The 24,062-nt window shown below is 46.4% G+C and overlaps 2 protein-coding genes across 22 annotated transcripts in view; both read right to left on the bottom strand.

Annotated features, from left to right (window-relative positions):
• SEC31A (SEC31 homolog A, COPII coat complex component) overlaps positions 1 to 15,386 on the bottom strand; it is a 34,878-nt gene extending 19,492 nt beyond the window's left edge. For 5 of the 15 annotated variants that reach the window (XM_068680551.1, XM_068680553.1, XM_068680552.1 and 2 more), the window contains exons 1-14: positions 14,947 to 15,386; positions 14,602 to 14,684; positions 14,113 to 14,236; positions 11,985 to 12,183; positions 10,949 to 11,044; positions 9,955 to 10,095; positions 9,268 to 9,410; positions 8,675 to 8,774; positions 7,526 to 7,687; positions 7,185 to 7,337; positions 5,163 to 5,399; positions 4,552 to 4,626; positions 2,327 to 2,377; positions 1,445 to 1,522 (exon numbers count right to left, since the gene is read on the bottom strand). In XM_068680551.1, the coding sequence (XP_068536652.1) occupies positions 1,445 to 1,522; positions 2,327 to 2,377; positions 4,552 to 4,626; positions 5,163 to 5,399; positions 7,185 to 7,337; positions 7,526 to 7,687; positions 8,675 to 8,774; positions 9,268 to 9,410; positions 9,955 to 10,095; positions 10,949 to 11,044; positions 11,985 to 12,183; positions 14,113 to 14,236; positions 14,602 to 14,680 (1,638 nt within the window). In that variant the 5' untranslated portion in view covers positions 14,681 to 14,684; positions 14,947 to 15,386. The remainder of the gene's footprint in view (positions 1 to 1,444; positions 1,523 to 2,326; positions 2,378 to 4,551; positions 4,627 to 5,162; positions 5,400 to 7,184; positions 7,338 to 7,525; positions 7,688 to 8,674; positions 8,775 to 9,267; positions 9,411 to 9,954; positions 10,096 to 10,948; positions 11,045 to 11,984; positions 12,184 to 14,112; positions 14,237 to 14,601; positions 14,685 to 14,946) is intronic. The other 10 variants (XM_068680563.1, XM_068680556.1, XM_068680558.1 and 7 more) reach the window with 5 other exon arrangements.
• Positions 15,387 to 16,298: 912 nt separating this feature from the next.
• LIN54 (lin-54 DREAM MuvB core complex component) overlaps positions 16,299 to 24,062 on the bottom strand; it is a 34,881-nt gene continuing 27,117 nt past the window's right edge. For 6 of the 7 annotated variants that reach the window (XM_068680565.1, XM_068680569.1, XM_068680571.1 and 3 more), the window contains 6 exons: positions 23,234 to 23,325; positions 21,827 to 21,898; positions 20,857 to 20,959; positions 20,421 to 20,558; positions 19,536 to 19,738; positions 16,299 to 19,095 (listed from right to left, as the gene is read on the bottom strand). In XM_068680565.1, the coding sequence (XP_068536666.1) occupies positions 18,894 to 19,095; positions 19,536 to 19,738; positions 20,421 to 20,558; positions 20,857 to 20,959; positions 21,827 to 21,898; positions 23,234 to 23,325 (810 nt within the window). In that variant the 3' untranslated portion in view covers positions 16,299 to 18,893. The remainder of the gene's footprint in view (positions 19,096 to 19,535; positions 19,739 to 20,420; positions 20,559 to 20,856; positions 20,960 to 21,826; positions 21,899 to 23,233; positions 23,326 to 24,062) is intronic. The other variant, XM_068680570.1, reaches the window with a different exon arrangement.

The raw sequence follows: 24,062 nt of genomic DNA, 5'->3' as shown, positions 1-24,062 counted from the left end.
TCCTCTGCCATAAGTCAGCGTGCCAGTACATGCAGTGGAAGCTGAAGAGGAAAGGCCCGGTAAGAAGGCCCTGCTTACACGCTGATTTGTGGCACAGTACAGGAGAGGATGAACAACAGGCACACAGCTGACAGAGCATTTGGAGCAGGGAGGCAAAACTGCAACAAGCGCTATGTTTGGCTCATGAGAGAGGCAGTCTGCAAAATTAATTTGCTGTCAGATGTTGCGTGACGCACGGTTGGTATCAGCTGAGAGCATGTTGTGGCTGGGCCCATTCACTTCATGGATGTGACAGCCCTCCCTCGTGCAGCACCCGTGGCTCCAGGCCAACCTCACAAATATTTACCAGCCATGCCGTCAGGCTACAGGTGGGTTTGGCCGGGAAGTTTCCCTTAGAAGAGACTGGTTGTGAGGTTATCTTGTAAATCACATACGGTGAAAATACATGGATTCACCGCTACAGACCTATAAACTAACAACCAAGCATGCCAGCTAAAGGCAGCTCCATTTTGGGGTCCTTAACACGCTGTTACGTGGAGCTGACAGCTGCACTGCTGCAACACGTGAGCCCTTCACCACCATCCTCATCATCACAGACAACTACAGGCAGGCCCCAAGCCCAAGTTTAACTCCACTGGGAAGCTGATGCAACGCTGCAAATCAGTGCTGGGCTAACAGCTCAAATTCTACCCTACGAGGGAGGTGGATATTTTCACTACTATTAACCACATGCAACACAGGCTGGGTCCTTCGTTCAAATCACAGCCCTGTACATGGAAACAGCGCTGTTCAGACAGGCAGAAGCGAACAAAAGCTGCAGGAAGCACTGATGAGGAGCACAAAGCACCCACAATAAACCTGGACAAACTGTTGCAACAGAGTTAAGAGCTAACTACTGAAGACTGATACTCCCTGTTCAGGTGCAAACGGGCTGGCACCCAGTGGAAGCAACTAGTATTTCCCCTTTCCCCCCAGTATCACAGCTACATCTCTGCAAAGGGCTGTGTCTAGAAGCAGAGAAGTAATAAGTTGACTGCTCAGTAACTTATCAGCCAGAGGGAAAGAAGAAAGCAGTGATCAAAGACCAAAAAAAAAAAAAAAGAGGAATGCATGAGAGTTGTGGCAGCAGATCATTTAGTATGTGTTAGTGGAGTGTCAGAGTGAAAATTATGGCAGATGATGGTCCTTGGGTCTGGTGCTGACTGCACTGTTAGGTAATGAACACATTCTTCACTGCGACCAAAATCTGTCTGCGTGACAGCTGCAACTGATGAGAAAACCCCATGGAACTTAACAAGAGCCCGCATTTTCCTCATTCTCAGTAACTTCTTGTGTTTCCAGAAATACTCAGCAGCAGGGAAAGGCAACAAGATGAAATGCTCTTCACAGTGGTGAAGTAAATATGCAGTAGGCCACCAGGGTTAGTCTAGAGGACGACAGATACCTCTCCCAAGAACGGCTCCTCTGCAGCCTGGCCTTCATCCCTCTCGTTCGGTAGAGATGCATCAGATTCTGTGGGAGCCTTCAGCAGAGAGAAGATGCCATAAAATAAAAAGAGCCAGCAGAAGAGGAAAGAAATACTGTGCACTGCAGAGCACAGCCACCTTCCAACCGATAGTCAGAGCCAGTCTGCAAAGCAGCAAAACACATTGGCAGCACACACACAAATACGACAAACGTGGCAGAGGCCTCTATTTCCTTGCTCTTTACTACTGCACAGTATCTTTCAATCTTAAACACTCTGAAAACGTGCAGCAAATCTTTTTTTTCCCCCCTTAGGCCACGACAGATGACATCCAGGATGCGTAGGGCACAAGGACAACACTCCCCACGGTGGACTCAGGCTGTTACTACAGGCAGCGCCTGCATGATGAGCATCTGCCAGACAGGGCAGCGTTACAGAGCCAACTCTTGGTCCTGTTTTTATTTATCTATTTTTTTAAGCCCGGGGAAGGTGCTGTTCTTGACACCAGCTGCCAAGCAGCAAGGCTCTGTCCTACCTCACGAACAGCAAAGTGCAATGGTGGGTGGGATGTGGGCAGCAAAAGGAAAAAGCACAGGGACATCCCTGAGACCTTTCACCAAAACCCGTGGCTGACAGCCCATCGTTTGAAAACGGGAGGAGGTTTGAGTGGAGAAAAGCAGTCCTGCGTTCTCCACAGGTACCTTCATCCTACTGAATGTAGGGAATTGTCCTGTGCTGACTTATTTCTGACTCGCTCTGTGTTGGACAGTCACCAAGCAGAAAGGGAAGTTATTCTTCCTTGGCACATTACGATGGTGTTATAAAACTACACGAGGAGTTAACACATACGTCTTTGCTTACCTCTCCCAATTCACCGTCTGCACGACCCTCTTTATTCAGAGCTGACGTAATCTGAAAAGAACAACCAATATTTATTAAGTAAGTGCCCATTATTTTAGGGACAGACTTCCCACCAATCTCTCCAACTGGCAAACGTGGCTACTTTGCTGCTTGCACAACAGTTAACACGAAGCTAGAGCCATTTCTTTTCCCAGCCTGGCGATGGATTTACTGCTAAGCCCTGCGTACCCCAAGCTCTGGTGGAAACAACAACTTCTCTATGCCTTTAAAGGTTTAATTGTTAGCTCAGGGGCCTCAAACCTCACTAGAGCTGCTGGAAACCACAGTAATAAAAACACTGTCAGAACATACAAGAAAAAACCCTCTGTCTGCACTGATTATGGAAAAGGAAACGGTGATAACCTTGCTGGAACAGGGAACTGGTCAGGAAGCTGTGGTTTCAAGCACAGCAGGCGTACGGCCTCGGGGTAGAACTTTCTAAGGTATAGAGGAGTTAAATTCCCAGCTTTTACTGCTTTTAAAGGCAAATCAAGACTCCAGATTCATTTTGGGGCCTTCAAAATGCCAATTTCATGTACAGAATTTAAAACACACGCAAAAACCCCCACATTAGTTGGGCGTCTAGAAGCCTGGATTTAGTAATGCTGCTATTTATCATCTATTGCCTTGAATTTAGCAAGTTGTGTTTTACCCCCACAGGCTGGTTTTCACAAAAAAAAGATCAAATAGCTAGGGATATTTCTTTTTTTTTTTAACCATTAGTATACAATAGAAAGGAGAAAAACAGTTCTTGGCTCACATATAACAATCCCAGCCTTTCAAAATAAAACACAACACCATGTTCTTACTAACTGGTTCCAAGAAGCCAAAGTCACTGGCTGTATTTTATTTTTTTAAGCTTTTCCTGCTCTATCAGTAAGATGAAAAGCAAGTTGTGATTCAGGAAAATGATGGGCTAAGTCCAACATCTCAGGCCACTCGATTCAGTCGTGTCCAGCTCTTCCCCATGGGCAGTGCCCATCAACCCAAGAGCAGCAGTGGTGGTGGACTCCCGTCTGCCCCCACAGTACCACCACTGCTCCATCTGCAGAAGCAGGGCCAAGTTGCACCTGAGCATTTTAAGTGCAAGCTGCTTTCAGAAGACAGGATTTGTCTTGTGCTTGTCTTTGAGTCACACTACAAAAATCTAGATGCTGAGGACAAACTGTGACAGATAACGTAATGTTTTTGCTAATCATAATGAGTTTGGCCCGGAAACCATTTAATTCATAAACATGATGCCATTTTCACAGAGCCACTCTTTCAAAACAAACATTAGATTGATACAACAGAAATGAGTCACACACTCAAATATCCACTGAATCAGAACTGATAAAGCATTCGAGAGTTCCTAGGTACAGCACTGCCAGCAGCTAGGAGCCAAAACTCACAGCAAGTATCCCTGTGTACCACTAAGATAACCAAGATAACTCCTAAGATGTAAAAACTGCTTCCTGTAACCCAGTTTGCCTTTCCAAATGTAGTCATGTGTGATCTTTGTTTTCTTTTTTCCTAAAACCAAAAGTCACCCCTCACAAAAAGGGACTATCCAAGGTTAGCAAAGTAGTTAATGAAACACTGAAGAGTGCTTGCATGTTCTTCAACCAGAAAGCCTAAAACCAGATGAGATTCAGTGATACTGCAAAATCAAGATGTCACATATCAACAGAATCACACAAACTGTAACAACAAATATCAAAGCTTTGGATGGGTGAAAATTTCCCATCAGCAAGGGACACTCAGATGTAAACAGGCCTCAGAAGTATGTCGGGTGCTTTGGAATTCTTATTGTACAACCATATTGCAAGATGACATAGCTAATAAAACCCAAAGGAAACCGCAAGTGCTGTAAAAATACCAGAATTGCTCAAGGTTTCTAGTACCCCCTGGAACAAAGGAATTCCTCAAATAACACAAATATTCACGTCCGCCCTGTTTACACAGAGGACCGAGCACCACTGGTCTTACTGCTATTCGGAAAGCTGCAACGCTGACAAACACTGTCTGATGAGAAACACACTGAAAACAGCCTTGTATAAAAAAGTTTTACGTATGGAACAGCTTGTGGATTACCGGCAGAGGCTCCTGCAGTCCCACATGTAAATGATTACATCGATTGTACGTTGGCAGATACAGCCATCAACAGCAAAGCATTTAACACGAGCCCAGCTTCCAGGCACATTTACCTTATTCCTCAGATCGTCCTTCCTGTATCCCAACAGCTCAAGGTATTTAGCACGTGAATCTTCTTCAAAATTCACCTTAAATAAAAGTTACAAAGAATATATTTCAATTCATCATTTCCACACCCTCACCCAGCTGGCTTTTCAATTGACTGCAACAGTGACTGTGAATACTGAGAGGGAAAAAAAAAAACAAAACATAAAAAAAATGACAAAGGTTTCAGTGAGCTGGACAGCTGAGCAGGTAAGCAAGGCTTCAATTTGGTTAATGGAGGTTAACTGCCTGCAAATCTGCTTCGCCCAGGAACCTCTAAATATTCACAGCAAACAGTGAAAAGCAGGCACAAAGATGCAGTGATAGGGGGTGACTAAAACACAGAACACCTTTCACAAGCTGTGGCTTCTCCTATGGTGTCCCAAGGGCCCTGACCCTGGGACCCTCACTCTTCTGTTGAGCCACCCCTACCAACAGAGCTTAATGAGCACCATTCCCCCAGCCTGCACTTTCTGTTCCTAACCCCTCCTCTGCCAGAACACTGTAACATGCAGAATAAACCATTCCTGCACTGGCTTTCCAGGTCCATGGGGAACTCGCGGACTGCTGTCATTGTTACCTTTAAGAAAGCCCACACATTCTTCTCAAAGTCAGCCTGGGCCATGTCAATTTTCTTCTGGCAGTAGCTGATGAAGCCTTCAGACTGCACAGCCTCCTGCAGCTGGTTGGAGCGCGCCAGGAACTCCTTCTCTGTAACAACCTGGCTCACGTAGACGTGGTGACGCTGCTGCTGCTGCTCGATGCCTGGCTGCTGCTGAGGCTTGGCGTTCTCAAATGTAACCAGCTTGCCTCCAAACTGGAATTAAGAACACAAGTGACATGTAAAAATACAAGTATATGCAAACAAACTATGCACACGCACATAGGTATGCATGCTTTTGTTTAAGGCATATATGCTTATCATTCAATGGACAAATGGTCCCGGCATCAGCTCATGGTGTTCCTCCACCAGCACACGATGCTATGCACTGAAGCAGCTTGCTGGTAAGCGTGTGCATGTTCAAGTGGGTTCCTAAACACAACTATTCCTATGCCTTTTTTCCCCTCAGGCTGAGGACCTGGTCTAGGAACTCCTGAGAAATCTGTCTGCACAGTGGCCAGCATAAACAGATTAACTCACATTACTGCAACATTGTGCTGGTTACAGTTGGGATGCAGCTCATTGTCTTCACAGCCACCCATATGATGCTACGTTTTGGATTTGTGCCCAAAACAGTATTGATAATGCACCCACGTTTTAGCTGTTGCTGGACAGTGCTTATACAGCACCAAGGTCTTTGTTTCTTAGGCTGCCCTGCCAGCGAGGAGGCTGGGGGTGCAGAAGGAGCTGGCAGGGGACACAGCTGACGCAGACTGCCCAAAGGGACATCCTGTTACACATGGTGTCATGCTCAGCAATAAAAGCTGGGGTAAAGAAGGAGGAAGTGGTGGTGGGAACAGGGACATTCCAAGTTATGGCATTTCCCAAGAAAACGTGACACATGTTGAAGCCCCACTTCCTTGAATGGCTAAAAATCTGCATGAAGACAGACGTGACTGAATTGATTTCCTTATCTTAACTTGCTTGCACACACAGCTCTGGCTGTACCTATTGAACTGTCTTTATCTCAGCCCATGAATTTTCTCCCTTTTATCCTTCTCATGTTCTTGCCCATCCCACCGGCAGGGTAGGCAGTGAGCAGCTACATGAAGCTTGGCTGCCTACTGGGGTAAATGTAGAACACACTAAAGGATCCTATGCATCAATAAATGCATGCTCGGGCACGATGCGTACCCTGCGTGTGGCAGCTAGTTGCAAGTCTACTGAGAGATTGGCAGTGAACGGCCTCATCACATGGAAAGAAATCCAAAGGGGAAAAAAAATGGAAAGGGCTCATATTATTTCAGTTTACAGCTCCAAGTTGATTTAGACATGGGTGAGATAATGAATAAGCAGACACACACTGCTGAAAATCGGGTAGTATTTTGGCACAGAAATCCATTTCAAGTGGACTGCCTAAAATCTTTAGCAGGTTTCTCGGGAAATGGCCTCTGAGTCACAGAAACAAGCCCTTAGTGGAGCTGAAGAGGAGGTGACTCTGCTCTTATAAAAAGCAGGGCCTTGCCAGGCCAATATCCACAGAGGAGCCTTGGCCTGCGTGCTGCTGCAGAGACCCCAGCTACCTCCATTAGGGCTGAGTTATTTTCCTCTGCAATGAGACAATACCTTCAAGCTGTACTGAAGTCTCAGCTACTTGCCCAACTTATTGTCCCCCACCCCCAAATTTGCATTTTTTTTTTTCATTCTAAGCAAACACCACAGAAATGCAGCAAAGGCTTAGTTCCCAAAACAGAAAAAAAACAAGTGCCTGGTGGGAACGCAGGGCTTCACAGCTGTTTTTTCCCAAGCATTTTTTTGTCGTGCTTCACCGACTGTCCCAAGCGCTCACTCCAGATGTTCCCACAAGCATCTCGGCCACCACAGCACTCTGGGCAAATGCTCACAAGGTGGAGCATAATGACCAACTCCCTCTTCCAGATGTACTTTGCAGGTGCTACCGCTGTCTCACTCCCTGCCCGGCCAGCCTCGGCCCCTGCTTACCGAGAACGATGCTCCCACGGGTCGCCGGATCCATTTGGGTGGTTTCTTTAGGGGCAGAACAACGCTCTGTGGGGCAGTCTGCTGGGGGAGCTGCAGGGGCGGGAGGGGCTGTCCTGTACCAAACGGATCCAGGTTCCCAAACGAGGACGAAAGCTTTGACAAAAATAAAAAAGGAGGGGTAAATTCTGAGACACCATCTCCAATAAGCCAAGCAGCATCATTTTTTTGTACTGGATTAGTACTCCTGCGAACATGGAGTTGCAACACCCCCCAGAGGTTTCCCCGAGCCCATGCTTTTCCCTCTGCCCATCCACTTTTCTCAGCTGTGTGCTTCTCAATACCTGGTCCACTTGCTTCTGCCTCAACCCGTCCGTGCTGCCTCCCATGATGGAGTAAACGCTGATCCGCCCGTCAAACGAAGCGGCGGACAGGACGGCAGGGTTTCTGGGGCACCACTGGATGTCAAAGCACCACTGCGTGTTGGTCGGCAACTCGTACAGCACCTGGGCAACAAAACCAAGTCCAGCAGATCAGAGCTTTTAGCAAACACCATGAGCAGCAGCAGCATCTTTCTGTTTTCAAGCTGCTCCCCTTGCTCCCCAGCAGCCTGCACATTACCCTACACACTGACAGCAGGCAGGATGTGACGATCAGAGATTACCACACACTGCTGCTTTATTTCCTCCTCCCATTAAATTTTCTGTTTAATTCACACGTGACCAGCTAGGCAGGCAGCATATGTCTGTACTGTGTGTGTAGCTACTGACTTTTGGGGGATAACTGGGAAAGTTAAACCTGCACTCTGAGTAGACGGTCTCTCCTGCCCTGGAACAGAAAAGCCTACGGCTACAGGAGGCATTTAACCACAAACTAAGAAGTTATTTTTCACTTGTTTAACAATTTTGTGCTGAAGAAACAAAATGGTAGCTGCCTTGCTGTCTCCTAGGAAACACTTTTCACTTTTACTTTAAATAAAAACATGTGGTGTGAGTCATCCGAACGTAAAGCCTTCTTAGCAGCACAGCATCCAGCTTAGATCACACAATCACCACCCCCACTTTTTGTCTTACTCAGCTTTTGTACTTCACCCATGGCTGAATTTTGGAAACACGTATCTCCCAGTCTGCCAGGATTGTCTTGCGTACACTGCAAGCAAGAAGCCCTCCAACAGTCACACTGGGGGCAAACACTCACATAGTCTGTAAAGAGGATCCACTCAGTTTAGCGATGTCCATGTCTATCCCTATTGAGATAGATAAATTTTCTGCACTACTGAATAGCTGCAGAAAAGCAGTAGGGACCCACGTGTAAGATTAACTATGACAGGAAGTGGTCTTGCAGCACCAAAACAAGCTCGGAAAGTGCATGTATCAACCACAAGTAAACACGGAGAAACACCCCACAGCAGCATAATTCCTAGGACTGCAAACAAAGATCCATCCCCATCTCCTTCCCGTTCTCAAACAGTGAAAATTGTCTGAATACAATACCTCGCCCGTGTTAGGGTTGGAACACAGAATTTTAGCATCCTTCCCACAGCTAAGAAGCAGCTCTGAATCTGCCATACTCCAGGCAATGGCCAAGATACCCCTGTGTGAAAAGTCACAGCGAAGTAACAGATTAACATAAATGAAAAATGGTAACACAGAGCATGTGTTTAAGCGAGTTGGTACTGTACCTGAGCATTCCACCTCAAAATGCCCTCCCCCCTCCTCCCTCCGTTGTAAAAAAATGTTAAATGTTATCAACATTTGATATATTGAAATAGATGCTGTTTTCTGCATGAGTAGCTCTAAAGGTCCAGCCACCATATAGGAAAATTGAATTCAACACTCTCTGTAGGAGAATGTCGATACCAGTGTACCAGAAGGGTGTGTTTGCCTTTACAGCGTGTGCAAACCTGTACGTTTTTTTTTTTTTTTTAAAGCAAGCTTCTGCTACTTCTTTGAAGCTCCCTCTTGTACAGCATAAAACAAATCAAGAATGTCAGTTTTTTTCAGTGGGAAGGTGTTTTTAATGTGAGGCCTGGTTCCTTCCAACCAGCAGGCCCCATAAAAGAAAGCTTTTCTGTCTTCTTTCATACCTTGTGTGGCTTTCCAGAACACGCAGGGGCGAGGAGGCAAACCTAAGGTCCCACATCTGAATCACGGGCAATCTGTCGTCCTCCGAGGCCAGGACCATCTGGGTAGCAACATCGGGGTGCCATGCCAGGCCCGAGCAGTGCATCTGAAGGATAACATTGTGACACAGCACAGGGTAACTAAACAGCGCTAGAGAACAGCCTGAACAGGTCTAAGCATGAAGAGAACAGGGTCTTCAGCTAAGTGCCAATTTGCAGCTATATTTCTGGGCATTGTTTCTGACTGCACTCAATGTGGGATGCTCTCCTTGTTTCCATTAGCAAGGAGAGCTGCAGTTATTTCCCCAAGGCCCTCTCAAGAAGGTGACTTTGTACTGTCTTGTCCAAATCCTACGTTTTAATCTAAGAATGCTGTAAAAGCATCCATACAGAGCTTTTTTGCTAAATTTAACTTTCATTGATATTTTAATAAAAGCCACCATCAGGCAGAGACTATCACTGTGGGAACATCCCATCACAACCTGCAATCCCACGATGAAGCCAGCCTATTGTGCTGCTGTTATGTCAGGGACCAGGTATGTGAAACACGAGTTAGGAAGCTTATCAGAATCAGAGCACAGTGACCAAGCAGCTATTTCAGGAGCCCCTGAAGCTGGAGCTCCCCGCGCATCTCCTCCAGAGCTAACTCACCCGGTTGTTGTGGTCACTGACTTTGATGATGGGCTCGTTCTTCCTGAGATCCCACACGGTGGCTCGGCCACTGGGGCTGGCAGACGCCAGGATGTGCTGGACCTGCCTGTTCCAGGCGATGCAGCTGATGTCCTCGAGGGGCTGCCGGGCACACACAACAGCCTGTCACACCCTTAACAAAGCAAGGCCTCAAAATGCTTTCTTCGTGGGCCTCGCTATATAACGTGTTTGCAAGGAGAGTCACCCTCGTTGATAAAACGCAACATTATTCTAAGACTAAAAGGGGTACTTTTAAAAACATATTTTATTTATAGTTGTGCCACGTGAAGACACCAAGCAATGCTTGTGCAGCCGGTGAAAACTGCAGTTCTGGTGTGGGTAACCAGCTCTGCACACCCCACGTTGCTGCAGGGGAACGACAGTAGCAGCCTGTTCCTTGCAGGGGCTGCACAGGACAGTACTGACTGGCACAGCACTCAAGCTGTGCTCCCAGAAAGGCAGCGGTGGTTGGACACTATAGTTAGACATGATGGAAGCCAAAACACTGCACTATCATAACCAATGTGCTACCATACACGCTCACTGAAAGCTGCTTCAGCTGCACCTACAGAGCTCTCCTGAAAGGATACGGGCTCCTGCCATAGCAGAGGCACATCACACGAACAAAAATACCCACTTTTCAAACCCCACAGACCAATAAAAGCCCATCGCAAGCACCAAAAGCCCAATTTTCTTGACCTTTCAGGAAGCCACTGGGGAACAATATGTGGTAAAGCAACATTTTCACTTACTTTAATAGGAAACAACTGTTGTACAAGGACTCTGACAACCATCGACAGAAATGCAGTTCATCACTACCTACAACTAATTGCTTTCTATCCTAAGCCTCTTTTTTTCCATATAGCTTCTGAAGTTGATTTTAATGAGCTCTCAAGATACATGACATTCATGCTTTTAATTAGTTTACAGTATTTAACAAATACCAATCTTGTACCTGCGTCTTCACTCCTGGAGTCATCGGCGTGGCAAAATTATTCAAGTCCCAGATATAGATTTCAGACTCATTAGCACCAGAGGCCACCAGATTAGTCTGTAAGACACATTAACAGACACTAAGAGTATTTTCAGCATCAGCTTTCACAGTCTTAGCTGCTGGGAAGCATCAGATGGACAAGACTGTGCCAATTTCTCATACGAGCTCAGGATATAGCCTTTGGTTCACACAGAGCAGCTTAAGGAAATAAAAGCAGTGTTTGAGATGCAGGGGCCACTGGACGCCCTTTGATTGCATCCCATGTCTGCTGACCAGCAAGTCCCAGCTTCATAAGGGCCAGGAGAGGAGAGGAAACCATTTGAGAAGACACAATGAACAAAGGATGGCCTTGCTGAAAGCAAGCGTCCAGGGACAAAAGTGCTATTTAGGAAAGGAAATCAACTCCATTGACTTGCAGCTGGAGGGGGCTGAAGAAAAGCCAAGCCACTGTATCTACAAGGAACTGAACTCTCATTAATGATGGAGCAAGCTTGCTGATTTTGAGAGCTGTTCTGCCTGAAGAGACCATGTCACAGGGTGTTTGTTCTGCCTCCCTTTTCCAGTGAGGAGATTTAGAGATGCCAATGCCATCTCCCTAAAGGGGACACCTTCAATCGAACATCACCAGAACAAAGAGTGACAGCCCAGAGAAACGTCACAAGGACAAAACCAGCACATCCTAGGGGAACTGAAAAGGAAGACTGGTTAAAGCAGCACAGAAAACCACCCCTGTTTTACACTGAGGCTGAGCTAAGAACACCTGCAACATTGGCAATGTCAAATCATGGGGGGAAGGAATCAGCTGGACACCTATGAGTCTTCACTCCCTCTCCTGAGATGCCAGCAACAGGACAGGTTTTTACTAATGAAGATGCAAAGAGCAGATTTAGGTCAGCCTTCTCAAGGGCTGGTAAAGGTACAGCTACGTATAAGGTACTAGCTTGTTAAGACATGCCAGTCATCCACGTCTGCACATGTCAAACAGCAGAAAACTGACCTGGAACATGTTGACATCAAGCGCTCTCACAGGCCCTGTGTGCTTGTCTTTCTGGGCGATGATGACCTCGGTGTCTCCAGCTATGATTTTGGCTGGGTCATACAGAATGACGTTCCCGTTCTCGCCCCCGGCGATCAGGACCCCAGAGACTCGCTCGCCTGCAGTCATGCTGTACGGCCCCCAGATCAGCTTGTGGTACCTGCAAGACAGACACCCACCGGCTACAACCATCCTCTGCCAGCTCCACGTACCCCATTTTACTCTGCAGGCTGCAGGTAAACCTCTGCTACATGTGGCCAACTATTTGTACAAGGGAGAGAAAAATCGGTGGAGCTATTCAAGAATTCCAAATCCTTTTCCTTGTAGGTGCTCCTGGAAGGGCAAACTTTCCTCTGCTGTGCTGGATGCTCAGCCAGTGGCTCGCTCACATCAGACACGTGTCACTTGGACAGCAATTGACCTTCCAGGCTGAACTGGAGGAATTAAATACACTTCAGGAAATGTTTTCAAACCGTTGTGTTCATCCACAAAAAAAAAAAAAAAAAAAAAAGAAATTACTTCAGCTCGAACTTGCTAAATAATCAAGACAGCATTCCTGTGTATTCAGCCATGCAAAGCACGGCATTTTTCCACGTGGAACACCGCGCTGCCACATGGCAGGTGTCACCCGAGCAGAATGCAAACCCACAGGTCTGGAAGGTGGTGACGAGTTGCTTGAGCCCTCACTGTGTTACTACTCAACTCTAGTTTTTCTCTGGATTACCTATGACTGATTTCTTCACAGCACATCAAGCTCAGCATGTTAAAATATATGCTGGGGAAGGCCAGACAAAGAGCACATGCTGGCTGACAAACACTGTAAGCACCAAGCGCTCAGCAGCTCAGAGTAAGTGGTCACTGCCCTGCCACAGCACCCAGGTTATGGTAATGGTGTGCTCATCCACACTGCAAACCAAAATGGTACGCTGCTTTTTGTAGTTCTGCACCTAACTATGCAAGGTTAGAACAAGCGGGGTGAGCAACAGGCTATCAGGGCGACCACCAGCAAGATTCAGCGTGTAAATAACCTAAAAGAGTGCAGAAAAGGATAAGGAACAAAACAAAAACAGAGTTAACTGTGTCATTACTTTCCTCTTGCCCTTTGCTCTTTCCAAGATAAAGAGTGGTTCTACAGAAGCAGCGTCACATTTTCCACAGGAGGACAGTTAACAAAATTTCTTGCTGAATCCATCTTTTCTGGATTTGTTCGCCCAGCCATTTTCATTTGCTGTATACCAAAATATGACCTGACATGTACTTTATAAGCTAAGGCATGGGTTGTTGTCTTAAAAAAACAACAAACAAACAAAAACCACTCCTTTGCAATGTTGCGACTTGTTTTCTGGGGGCAAAGTCAAACACTTGTGCTGTTCACCAAGAGAAGCACTTTTAAAGGAGCTCTACATCCTCCTGGCCATAGCAGGTAGGTTCTGAAAGTCAGTAAAGCAAACGCCACTTGGCAAGCTTTGACTAATTTCAGTCACATTTAAAGCAAGGGAGAAAAAATCCCAGAGGCTCAATGTCATCGTTCTGCCCTCAGTAGATCTGCAAGGAGCGTCAGCACCAGCTCTGCCACAGCTCAGGCATAAAGCAGTCTGGGCCCTTGCTGGCTGTTCCTCCTCAGCCCTGCGTATCAGAAGAGAAACAACCGCAGGGCAGGGATTGTGAGCCACAGCAGCACTCAGGCAAAGCGTTGCTGCAGGACTGACAGCAGCCCTATAGCTCCTGCTTCCTCCTGAAAAAGCCCCTGTAACTATTACTTACCCGAATCTGGAGAACATCCTGAAACAGGGCCAATCAATCGTTATAAACAATCTTACTGCGTGCAAATGCAGCAAAGACCTCATTGCAATCTACTTAAAGGCAAGACCTAACTTCTAAGGCCCCAGGAGACTGCATTTGGTAAAAATCTCACAAAACAAACTTAGATCTTTAGGCCTCGAAGTTACTGCTCAAGAATTGAGAACATAGCCCCATATACGTGGCTGTAATGATGTCCTTCAGCAGAGCGTCTGTCCTCAACAAGCGTGGCCAAACCCCACGCACCAGCCCTTCAGTGCAAACCACAAACGATGACCCCATGGCTCACCTGTGAGAGGAGGAGAAGGTGGCACAGGACTTCATATCCAGCGAAGGGTCCGCTAAGTCCAGCTCGAATATTTCCAGGGAAGCACTTGTGCTGAAGGTGGCATCTAGCTGCTGGGCCGACGTACCTGCAGAGGAGCGGGCTCGTCAGCGAGAAGAAGATGCTATGCAGAAAAGCAGCATTAAAAATATCACACTTGCAAAAAGGACTCTGAGAAGCAGTCAGATTTCTGCCTGAGTTAGATTTTGATATAGTTTTCTTTTTTATGGTTGCCTTCAGGGGGTTTTCTGTCCAGCGTGGATACAAAAAGCTTTGGGAGAAGGTTCCTTGTCCCCTGAGGATGGGCAGAAAGCCACGGCAAGGGGCAGATAAGCAACCAGGGAAGCGTCCCAGCAGCTAGGGGTGCTTTCACCTCGCCCTGGCACAGGGGACAGGAGGCTCCTTGCCACCCACGGGCAGCCCCAAAACTCACCCCCGCTTCCTAAAACTCACCCGTGGCCAGGTAGATGGGGTGCTGCCCGGCAGGGCTCCACGCCTGCATGGCCGTGCGGTCAACCTCCTTCAGCTTCATCTTGCTGGAAGATAAAAAAAAAAAACGAAAAGGTGAGGATTTAGGGGAAAAAGGGCGTCTGTGGCAGGGCGATGCTCACAAAAAGGGCAAAACGGGGCTGCTGCGGCAGATGGGGGGGTAAAAACACAGGGGCAGAGCCCGAGGCCGCCCCCAAAAGAGGAGCACGACGGGGAGGGGAGGGGAGGGGAGCCCCGCCGCCCCCAGCGTGACTTCGGAGGGGGATTTGGGGCGAAAAAAGGGGAAAACGGGGCCGCGGCGGCTCTCACCCGTCCCGGGCCCGCTCCAACGTGGCAGCCCCGGCGCCGCCTCCCGCTTCCGGGCGCTGCCGGCGCCTTCCGGGCGCTGACCGGGGCGGCTCCGCCTCTGCTCCCGCGGGGACCCGGCTCCTCCTGCGGCCCGCGCCTGGCGACAGGGGACAAGGGGACAAAGGGACAGCGGCGTCAGCGGGGGGGGGCGGCGGCGGGGCGAGGGGGGCAAAGGGGGAAGGCGGGGAGGGGAGGGGAGCCGCCGTCCTCAGCTCGACAGCGGTCGTCACGGCGTGTCGGGATGTGAACAGCAGTGAGGCTCATCACCGGACAGCGGCTGCGGGGAGCGGGGCTGGTGGTTGGGGCGGGGGGTGTTTGGGAACCTGGGCGCAGCCCGCAGCGCGGCGCGGCTCGGGGCCATGGCGCCGCCCGCACCCTGCCGCGGCGCGGCGGGAGAGAGGGCGCCTCGCTCCCGCCCCGCTATATATAGGGCACGGCGCCGCGCCGCTATTGGCTGCCGCCAGCAGCGCTCGCCATTGGTTGCCCAGCGGCCCCGCGGATTGGCCTCCGAGCTGGCTTCGCACCGCCCTCCCTCCCTCCTCCAATGGGCGAGCGGCGGCGGCTGAGTGAAGGCCCGTCAGCCAATAGCAAAGCGGGACGCGGGGGGCGGGTGCGCGGCGGCGGCCAATGGGCTCCGACGACCGCGAGCAGGGCAGGAAGGGAAGGGCGGGAGTGCGGGCAGCGCTTCCGCCAGCAGCGTGGCGCTGGGCCCGGCTGTGCCCGGAGGGGGAGCAGCCGAGGGGCGCCCCCCGAGCACTGCTCCCCCTATTCGGGGGCTGCACCAAGCCACGAGCAGCTCTTGCTCGGCAGGATAACCCCACAGGCTATTAGCTGTGTCCCCAACCAAGCCCAGTCATGCACTATTGCTACCTTGGGTCACACACTTGTTCCCCAAAAAGGCCGAAGCTGACCCCAACTGCACATCCGAACTGCCCCATGCAGCCAGAGGCTCCCCCAAAACATTTACCTGCGAGTCTGGCCCAGGGTCCTGCAATCAGATCCGTATGACACCCGGCTAGCCCCAGGGATGTGGCACACAGGCTCAGTGGTCCAGCCTGGCAGATTTTTCTTTGCTCAACTCTTGTCCTGCAAACACTACATTTTTCATTAAAAAAAAAAAAATATTATTTTTTAATTAAAAAAGACCACCCAGAGTTTTTCTCTGGTAGGATTCAATCGCATATTGGGAAGCCAATCCCATACTTGCATCACAAGAGAGCCTGGTGCAAACAGATGTATTGATTTTGATACTTCAGTGCAGTTCTTTAGGACGTATTTGTCAGTGGTGAAGGAAAGGAGTGCAAAAAAGAGTGTTTACAGAATAGTATAAATGTTTATTTTTCTTTGCGATTTATCTGACTGTTTCATTTTTACAATATAGAAAAGTGTATTCTTTGAATAGGTCTAGTAAATATAAATTTATTTTTTCTACTTTCAGATGTAAACAGAACTAGAAAATGAACCCTTGCCCCGTTCCCAATTATTTTCATGTAACTGGATGGGCTTGACTGTAAATCTTGTCCAGCAGTTTGATTCAAATGGCTAAGGAAGTACAAAACCCAATCCATACGTATTACACCAGGGAGAGGGGAGAGAGGAATCCCAGCTTAATATTGGAGAAAGCTTGTTCAAAGTAAAACCAAAAAACCTAAGAGCATTTGATTGCACCTTCAAAGTCTTTACAAGTAAAATATTCTCAAGCAATGCCATCATACATAATTACAACTGTAATCTAAATTTCACAAGTGTTTCTGCACACTGTATATAAATACACATCACAAAAGGTGCAATTTAGAGTAAGACACAGAATATATACAAAATTAACATGGATTGAAGTCTAAACAAAAGAAGGCATATTGCAATCTGTTTAAAAAATAATGTACGTAGTTATTACTTTATTCACTTACACTAATTTACATTTATACAAGTCTTACTGGACATACTATGTTAGCTCACTAGAAGTAAACTGAGTATCTGCCCTACCTACGTGTAAAGTTCCCGTACTGACGTTTAATAAACCCAAGTCTTAATTATGGAAAGCAGGTAGTTACTTACATGAGAGATGGATTCCTTTTTCAGAGATTTGCACTATCAGACCTGCGGTTTATGCTGAGGGAGATGCTTCTACCAGGCAGAGCCCTTCAGACGGTGACCAGCAGGACACCAAATTGGCCCACTGCCCAGGCCCTTCATGCTCCCGAGCCACCCTGGGAGGGGGGCAGAAGGAAGCATGGAGGACAGAGGGCCTTTTGGTCACCATGCAGGGCCACGGGGTGAAGACAGGGAGCAGAAGCCTCTTCCTGTCCTATTGCCATCAGACACACCTGTAGGTGCTCGGCTCTGCTGCACATTTGCCTGGCCCCTATCTTTTCCCAGCTTATCCCCTGCCAGAAAACCTCGAGGAAGAGCTCTGCCACATCTCTGTGCTTGCAGCTTTACATGAAGAATGCAAAATCCTTTTTGGAAAAAAAATAAAAATAAAAGCCATCTTGTTCAGGCAGCAATGAGACAGTTATTACAATTGTTATTGACATTCACATTAGGTAAGTAACCCACCACGTTGATTTTGCAAGTATATTCTACTATCAAAAACGTGATCTGAGATGGCCTGTAACAAATACTGAAGAAAATCCCCTGCTCCAATCTACACAGAGCTCTAAGGTGATTTGTGTGTTATGTTGGTATATTTTCCTCCTTTTGGATCAAAGGATCCATACATTATTTTGGCAGCAACCTTGATTCTGTGCTAGCATCCTCCCCCATCACAGCACTCTCCATCATTCAAAACAACGCCTAAAAAATCCTTAGCCAAATAAACCACCAAGATACTGAGAAGCAGCAGCATGGAAACACACAACCAGGCTGAATGTAACCTCCACCTGTGGTCACAGGCCAGTTAAAAGCCAGATTGTCTCAAGTGTGGCTCCATGGTCTCCTGTGACCTCAGCTCCTCGGGCTTAAACACTTCTCTGGGGCAACAGCTTCACCCTGGAAAACACAACGGACTGCACATCCCTCCCTGCAGTGAGGGATTAGGCTCCTGCAGGCCTCTGAACACACAGCTTCACCCAAGCAACAGCACCTACCTGCTGCAGTCAGCTAACACCACACGCTGGGCAGACAGCTTGGCACTGTGGCACAGCTGCTCTTCCTCACTTCCAAGAGCAGGCCACCGTCAGCCTATGAGTTCCACCTTAAAATACATCTGAGCCCTCATCCATGACCATAAAAAAAATTCCCAATTATCCAGTTTGCCTCCAAATTCCTTGCGGTCTGCTCAAGCGAGATTCTCAACCACTTGTCCAACACTAGACCTGCAAGCAATCCCCGTGTACTCGCCTGCATATTTCATACTGCTCTGTGCACTGAAGAAGCATGCTGTGTTACGCCCTACATACAGGTACCACCTTCCACTTAGATGCTCCTTTCCACACCTTGCCTTTTAGAACTAACTTCGACACACAGATACCTCTTCACTATGAGCCTGTTGCCAAAGTTTCACCTGATTCTTGCCATCATCTGCATTTTCCTGTACACACAAAGCAATGCAACTCCATATACTGTAAATAATATATATTATAATCATTTATATATGCCCTTCAGGCAATTATTTTGAGGGAAAGGGGAGAAAACAGCTATTTTTTTTTTTCCCTTAAGAAACCCAAGTTAAAAGCTGTACATCAGGAAGAAAAATTGACCTTTAGGCATCATCTTACATAGAAGAGGATTTAGTTAAGATTTAAAAGGCTCTAAATCTTGATATAAAATATTCTCTTGTTTCATCTTCCGCAAATCAATTTAAAACAAGCACCAAATTAACAAGTATTAAATCCTCTATGCCAAACCAAAGTGTCCCTGTGCCTTAAGTGTTCTGTTCAGTCCACTTCACCGTGGCTCTTGTGCACGCGTCAGCAGTTCATGGCACAAGGGTCACTTTTGGACTTGCCCGCAGAGTTAATCACTCTCATCAAACAGCGTCCAAACTCCTCCAGGATCATGCGCTCTGCCGCAGCTTTCGACTTGCCCAACTTCTCAGCTTGCTCAGCCTGTGCGAGAAGGCATTCACACGTTGCATCGGCCACCTCCTTGGTTACAAATGTAAAGGGCAGCCTGAAACAAACAAAACCAAAGAACCCACTCACTCCAACAGGCAGTGAACACACCACAGCAGCAGTCAAATGAACAGACAGGCTGGTGTGCTGAATGCCTGTCTCCACTGGGAAACATGGCAAAGCCCATTTGGACCTGCCCGGCTGCACAGAACAATTTTCCAGCTTTCAGTGGAAGGGCGGCTCAAGGTTTACAACCACCCAGTAAAAGCGACATGCATACTTCATGGTTCCTGGCAGCACATGGGCAACCATGCTTAGTTACACGCTTGAACATAGCCAAACATGGCACATACTAGGTTTACAGGAAACAAAGCTGTGTGAACAAAGTGCTCCTGGTCCTACAGCTTAGGTGACATTCAAAGATGACAGGGATGTACCTGCTGCGTATCCAAAAAAGCACATTAGAACCAGGCAAAACCTCAATCTGCGTTAACTTACTTCCCCCCACCACTGCTGAGCGCTGGTGTTGGCCTTGTTAGGAGATCTGAGATCTGGGAAGATAATTTGGTCTTTGCAGCCGTCTGCTGCTGGACCCGAACTTCGGCAGCATCTGCTAAATGCATCAACGTCTTGCGCTCTGGGCTTTCTTCAAAATTTTTGCAGCCAATGCATTTGCATATGGAAGAACACATGATTTTTGCCTGAAAGAAACAAACAGAATGTGAGAAACCTGTCGCAGCTTTGACACCCTTAGTGACCACCCACAGGGGAAAGGTGATTCTGTTTTAGCCTGTTTGCAATTAGCCACCAGCAGAAATCCTCAGGTAGTCCTCTCTTTAAATTCAAGGTGAGATGCCTTCCCAGAATTTATGCTTGAATCCAGTGCAAACAAACAGTATCCCACTCATGCCTTTCTTTCCCAATCTGCTTTTTTCAGCAGAATTTAAGTGGCTAAACTATGGAACAGGTCAGTCTGCAACCACATCTGCATCTGTAAAGCGATCAGTTATCTGATGCAACACCAACTTCTGCCTTTGGCTTCCACATACATGTTCCATCCCAGAGTCTCTCTGCAATGCTGCGATAACTACTTGAGCTCCTAGGGATGCGGTGCAGGAGGTTTCTTTTAAAAATATTGTTCTTCAGTAAAGGAGAGCTCCAAGCCTATGTTCAGAGTTATTACACGGTTTAAAATTAAACTCTGATGGCAGAAGTGATCAGTCTTGCAAAACACATAGCCTTCTACATGTAAACTGCTGGAAGAAAAGATAGACCTAAAACTATTACTGTAACATGAAAAAGAGCAAAATACAAAGCACAGCAGCAAAATTGCAGCACTGAAAGGAAAACCCAGCATTTTTAAGACGAGATAATACTTCTTACCTCGTAACATTCACAGTAGTTTTTGAGACATCCCGAGCGTTTACAGTTACACCCTTTGCTGTGTCGCCGATCTGATTCTCCTTCCTTTCCTTTACCTATTTTGGGCTTGAAGGCTTCAGGGTTTCTGTCAAGGCAGGCCTGTCAAGGCAGACCCAAAGGGTCAGACAACGCATGTAGGGAGTAGACATTACAGATGCAACAGAGCAGCTTACATCTTGCACAGGTGGGAGATCGGGGTGTTACACACCCACCCGGCCCCATGTGGTGGCTTCGGAAGACACCAGCTACTTCTTTCACTCCAGCTATCTATGAAGCAAACTGAAACGCCTGCTGTCCCATCATGACGCTACTCAGCAAGACACCAAAATCTATACGAAAAGGAACAGGCTCTTTCCTTCCATGACATCAGAAAGAGTGAAAAAAAAAGACCCCTCACCTTTATTGCTTTTTGCCTATCATTTTCATGGTCCAGGTTGTTATAACAGTTTGTACAGTTGCAGTTATTGCAGAATTCACCATTTGCAAAACAATCGCAGTACCTGAAATGGAAGACAGACAAGGCATTTGTAAACACGGCCGTTACCTTGGTGTTACTACTGTTGGCAGTACCAGACATTTCTAGTCTGGTGACCATGCACATGCACTGATGAACGCCTGAGTCACCCTGTGCTGAGCTCCACATGGACAAGGTGTCTGTCTGAACTGATGTTCAGACAGCTCAGGTCTTCAAAGCAAGCAAACAAAGAAGCTAATAGGGCTCCATGGCAGTCCTTGGATGGTTATCCTCATAGGCAGTTCCTGACCCTGTTGGTTCAAGTTAGCCTTAAGGAGCTCTCATACAGTCAAAATTCCTCAACTTAAAATGCTTTTACATCAAATTGTTACAAACGCACTCAATAAAACAGCAAAAGATTTCATGAAGATGATCGAGCCTTAGATCTAGCAGTTAAAAATCACTTGCCCATTCAAAAGTTTAGAACAAACAAACCAACTATCCCTGCAACCCAACCAACCATAAAAAAAAACACACACAGCCCAATTTTGCTGAAGTACTTCATATAGCATGGCATTACTCAAGGGATTTGCAAAAGCATAGTAGATGCACACTGATGATACTGTGGGATGTCATGTCACTCCCAGCAATACTGCAACTCCAGCTGCTGAGTGGAATTGGTTCTACCACACACAAGGGCACATTATGAACCCCAACATTATGAAAGGATAGGGTCCATACAGCTCATGAGTTACATGAAGGCACATGCACTGGGACATCTCCCACCAGTGTCACCAGCAGCTTTGACAATCTAGACATAACATTTCTGACATTCTTAAAAACACCACCTTTTGATTCTTGGCATAAATATGGTGTCAAGGATAAGGCTTAGCAACAAACAAGATGTACTTACAATTTCAAACATAGAGACTTTGTACAATTGCAAGGCTTCCGGGGGCGATTTGCAGATTCAGAAGGAATAATTCTGTAGAGGGGGGAAAAATGTATCTATTTATACACTATTTAAACATCTATTGCATCTATTTACACACAAAACACATCTATTTATACATACAGTTCTATTAGTTTCAGTTTCTTCCTATTTTAAATTCAAGTAAATGGTTGATGATGAAAATTCTGAGAAGTCTTTATGTTGCCTTGCCATTAGGTTCTTGGCTGATGTAAGTAACTATTATATATAGTGTATTTCCAACCCAGAAAAAGCTGGGTTATTTGTTGCAAATCTGCCTACATGTCTTAAGTAGAAATGAAGCTTAAAACTAGAGGATGCACTGCAACTGCAAATGGCAGTCAGAGAAAACTTCCCCAGAACCTGTCGTCACACAAGGGGACTAAGTCCAAAAAAGGTTCATAGATTAAGATCGTGCCTTTACCTTTGAAAAACAACAACAAAATTGACTACACCTAGAACAGTGGGCAAGCAAGCCAAAACACGGCATTCAACTCAAAGATGAGTTTTATATCATACACAGGCTTTAACTGCTCTTAAAAACTAGGATTTTGTGTCACTAATCGCTTTTGATGAGATTCATTCCATCCCTATCCAGCAATTTCTGCACATAATACCAGGGAGATTAAATCAAACCCATTCATTTGGATAGCTGCATCTGGATTAAGGATTAGTTTGCATCACAGTTTAGGTTGCAGCAACAAAAAGCACCTTGGCATACACAATTTCCAACAAATAATAACGCAAAAGGACAACGCAGAACAGCTGAAAGCTGGCTGGGTCAATGCAGGGAAAATATCTCACATTAGCTGTTATTTTCATCTTTCAAGTAAAAATGCAATATTGAAAACAAACAAACAAACAAAACCAAAGCCTCCTATTATGAACCATTTTGGTCTTGAGATGCATTTTGAGGCTTGGTTGGACTTGTTTGTGTTAAGCATCTTGCTCCTTTATTGACCAGTACCTCTTTCCAGCAACGTGGAAAAATAGCTCAAGCCTGTAGCTCCCAGGCTCTGATGCAAAATTAAGCACAAACATCAACAAATTTTCAGGTCAACTTTCTGCTATAGGAACAGAAAACAAAACCAAAGATGGTGGAGGGGGCTGCAATAGCTTTGATCAGGCAGGTAGTTCCATTACTAGTTAGATGCATGTCCTTTAGTCAGAATTATTACCCTCAACACAGTAAACTTGATGTCCTTAGAAATCCCACAAAATCCAACATTTAAGTCCCTACCTTTATTTATAATAGTACCAAAAAAAAGCTTGTAAATTCATCAGCCTATCATGCAGGTTTGCTGTCTTTTATTTTATTTCTTTCTCCAACACCCTTTGCAAAATACTCACCCATTAAACGGTAGCCGTGCTTGGGACTGAATACTAGATGTCCCTGTGAAGCCAGTGTTGCTTGCTATAGATACATATGATGACTGCTGTAACTAACAAAACAAAAAGGTAATGTGTAACATGAAATAAATTAAAACATGCTCAAGAGGACTTGTACTAAGTATTTTAATTAGCTTTCCAGCTACTGTTATAAAAAATAATATGCTTGCAAGCACAGATTTAGAAATTTTCAGAACTTGGACCAGACAACAAGCTCAAGTCTTCGTATTTAGCAAATCCCCAGTATTTCAGATGATATTTTTGTTCTTTAACACAGTGTCTGCAGACATATGGATAACACAGACTACCAACAAATGTTCAGACCACAAACATTTCCAGCTCCTGAAAATAGGAATCTCACTCTTGTTTTCTTAAGCATCCCTGACCACCAACAGATCAGGATCACTTTCTGCACAAATGACTTGAGTAGCTCCTTTCACCTACAAGCCCCTTATTACTTAACTAAAACAAAATTATTTACATCCTGACTTCTCTTTGTTTCTGGACCCACACTTTGTTTATCATATTAAGGAATCACCCCTAAGAACCTGCTAGGTGACACTGTTTTGGGCTACCTTTTTTTTTTCTACCTACACACAGCTCTTTTCTCCTGCTATGATAGGTTTTGAAGACAGACTGGCACTTAAGATGTGGACCTACGGTGCACAGCATGAAGGAGACGCGTTGTGTCTAGAACACCAAATGTCTGAGTAGTTTTCCAAAAAACTGTATTCTTCACTTTAAGAGAACATTTGGGCAAGTGCACAGAAAGTGCAATACAAGTGTTTTT

The sequence above is a fragment of the Anas acuta genome, chromosome 4 (assembly GCF_963932015.1).
Source record: "Anas acuta chromosome 4, bAnaAcu1.1, whole genome shotgun sequence".
NCBI classification, from domain to species: Eukaryota; Metazoa; Chordata; class Aves; order Anseriformes; family Anatidae; genus Anas; species Anas acuta.
The sequence above is the reverse complement of the archived record's forward strand: the minus strand, read 5'-3'. Positions and strand labels throughout refer to the sequence as shown.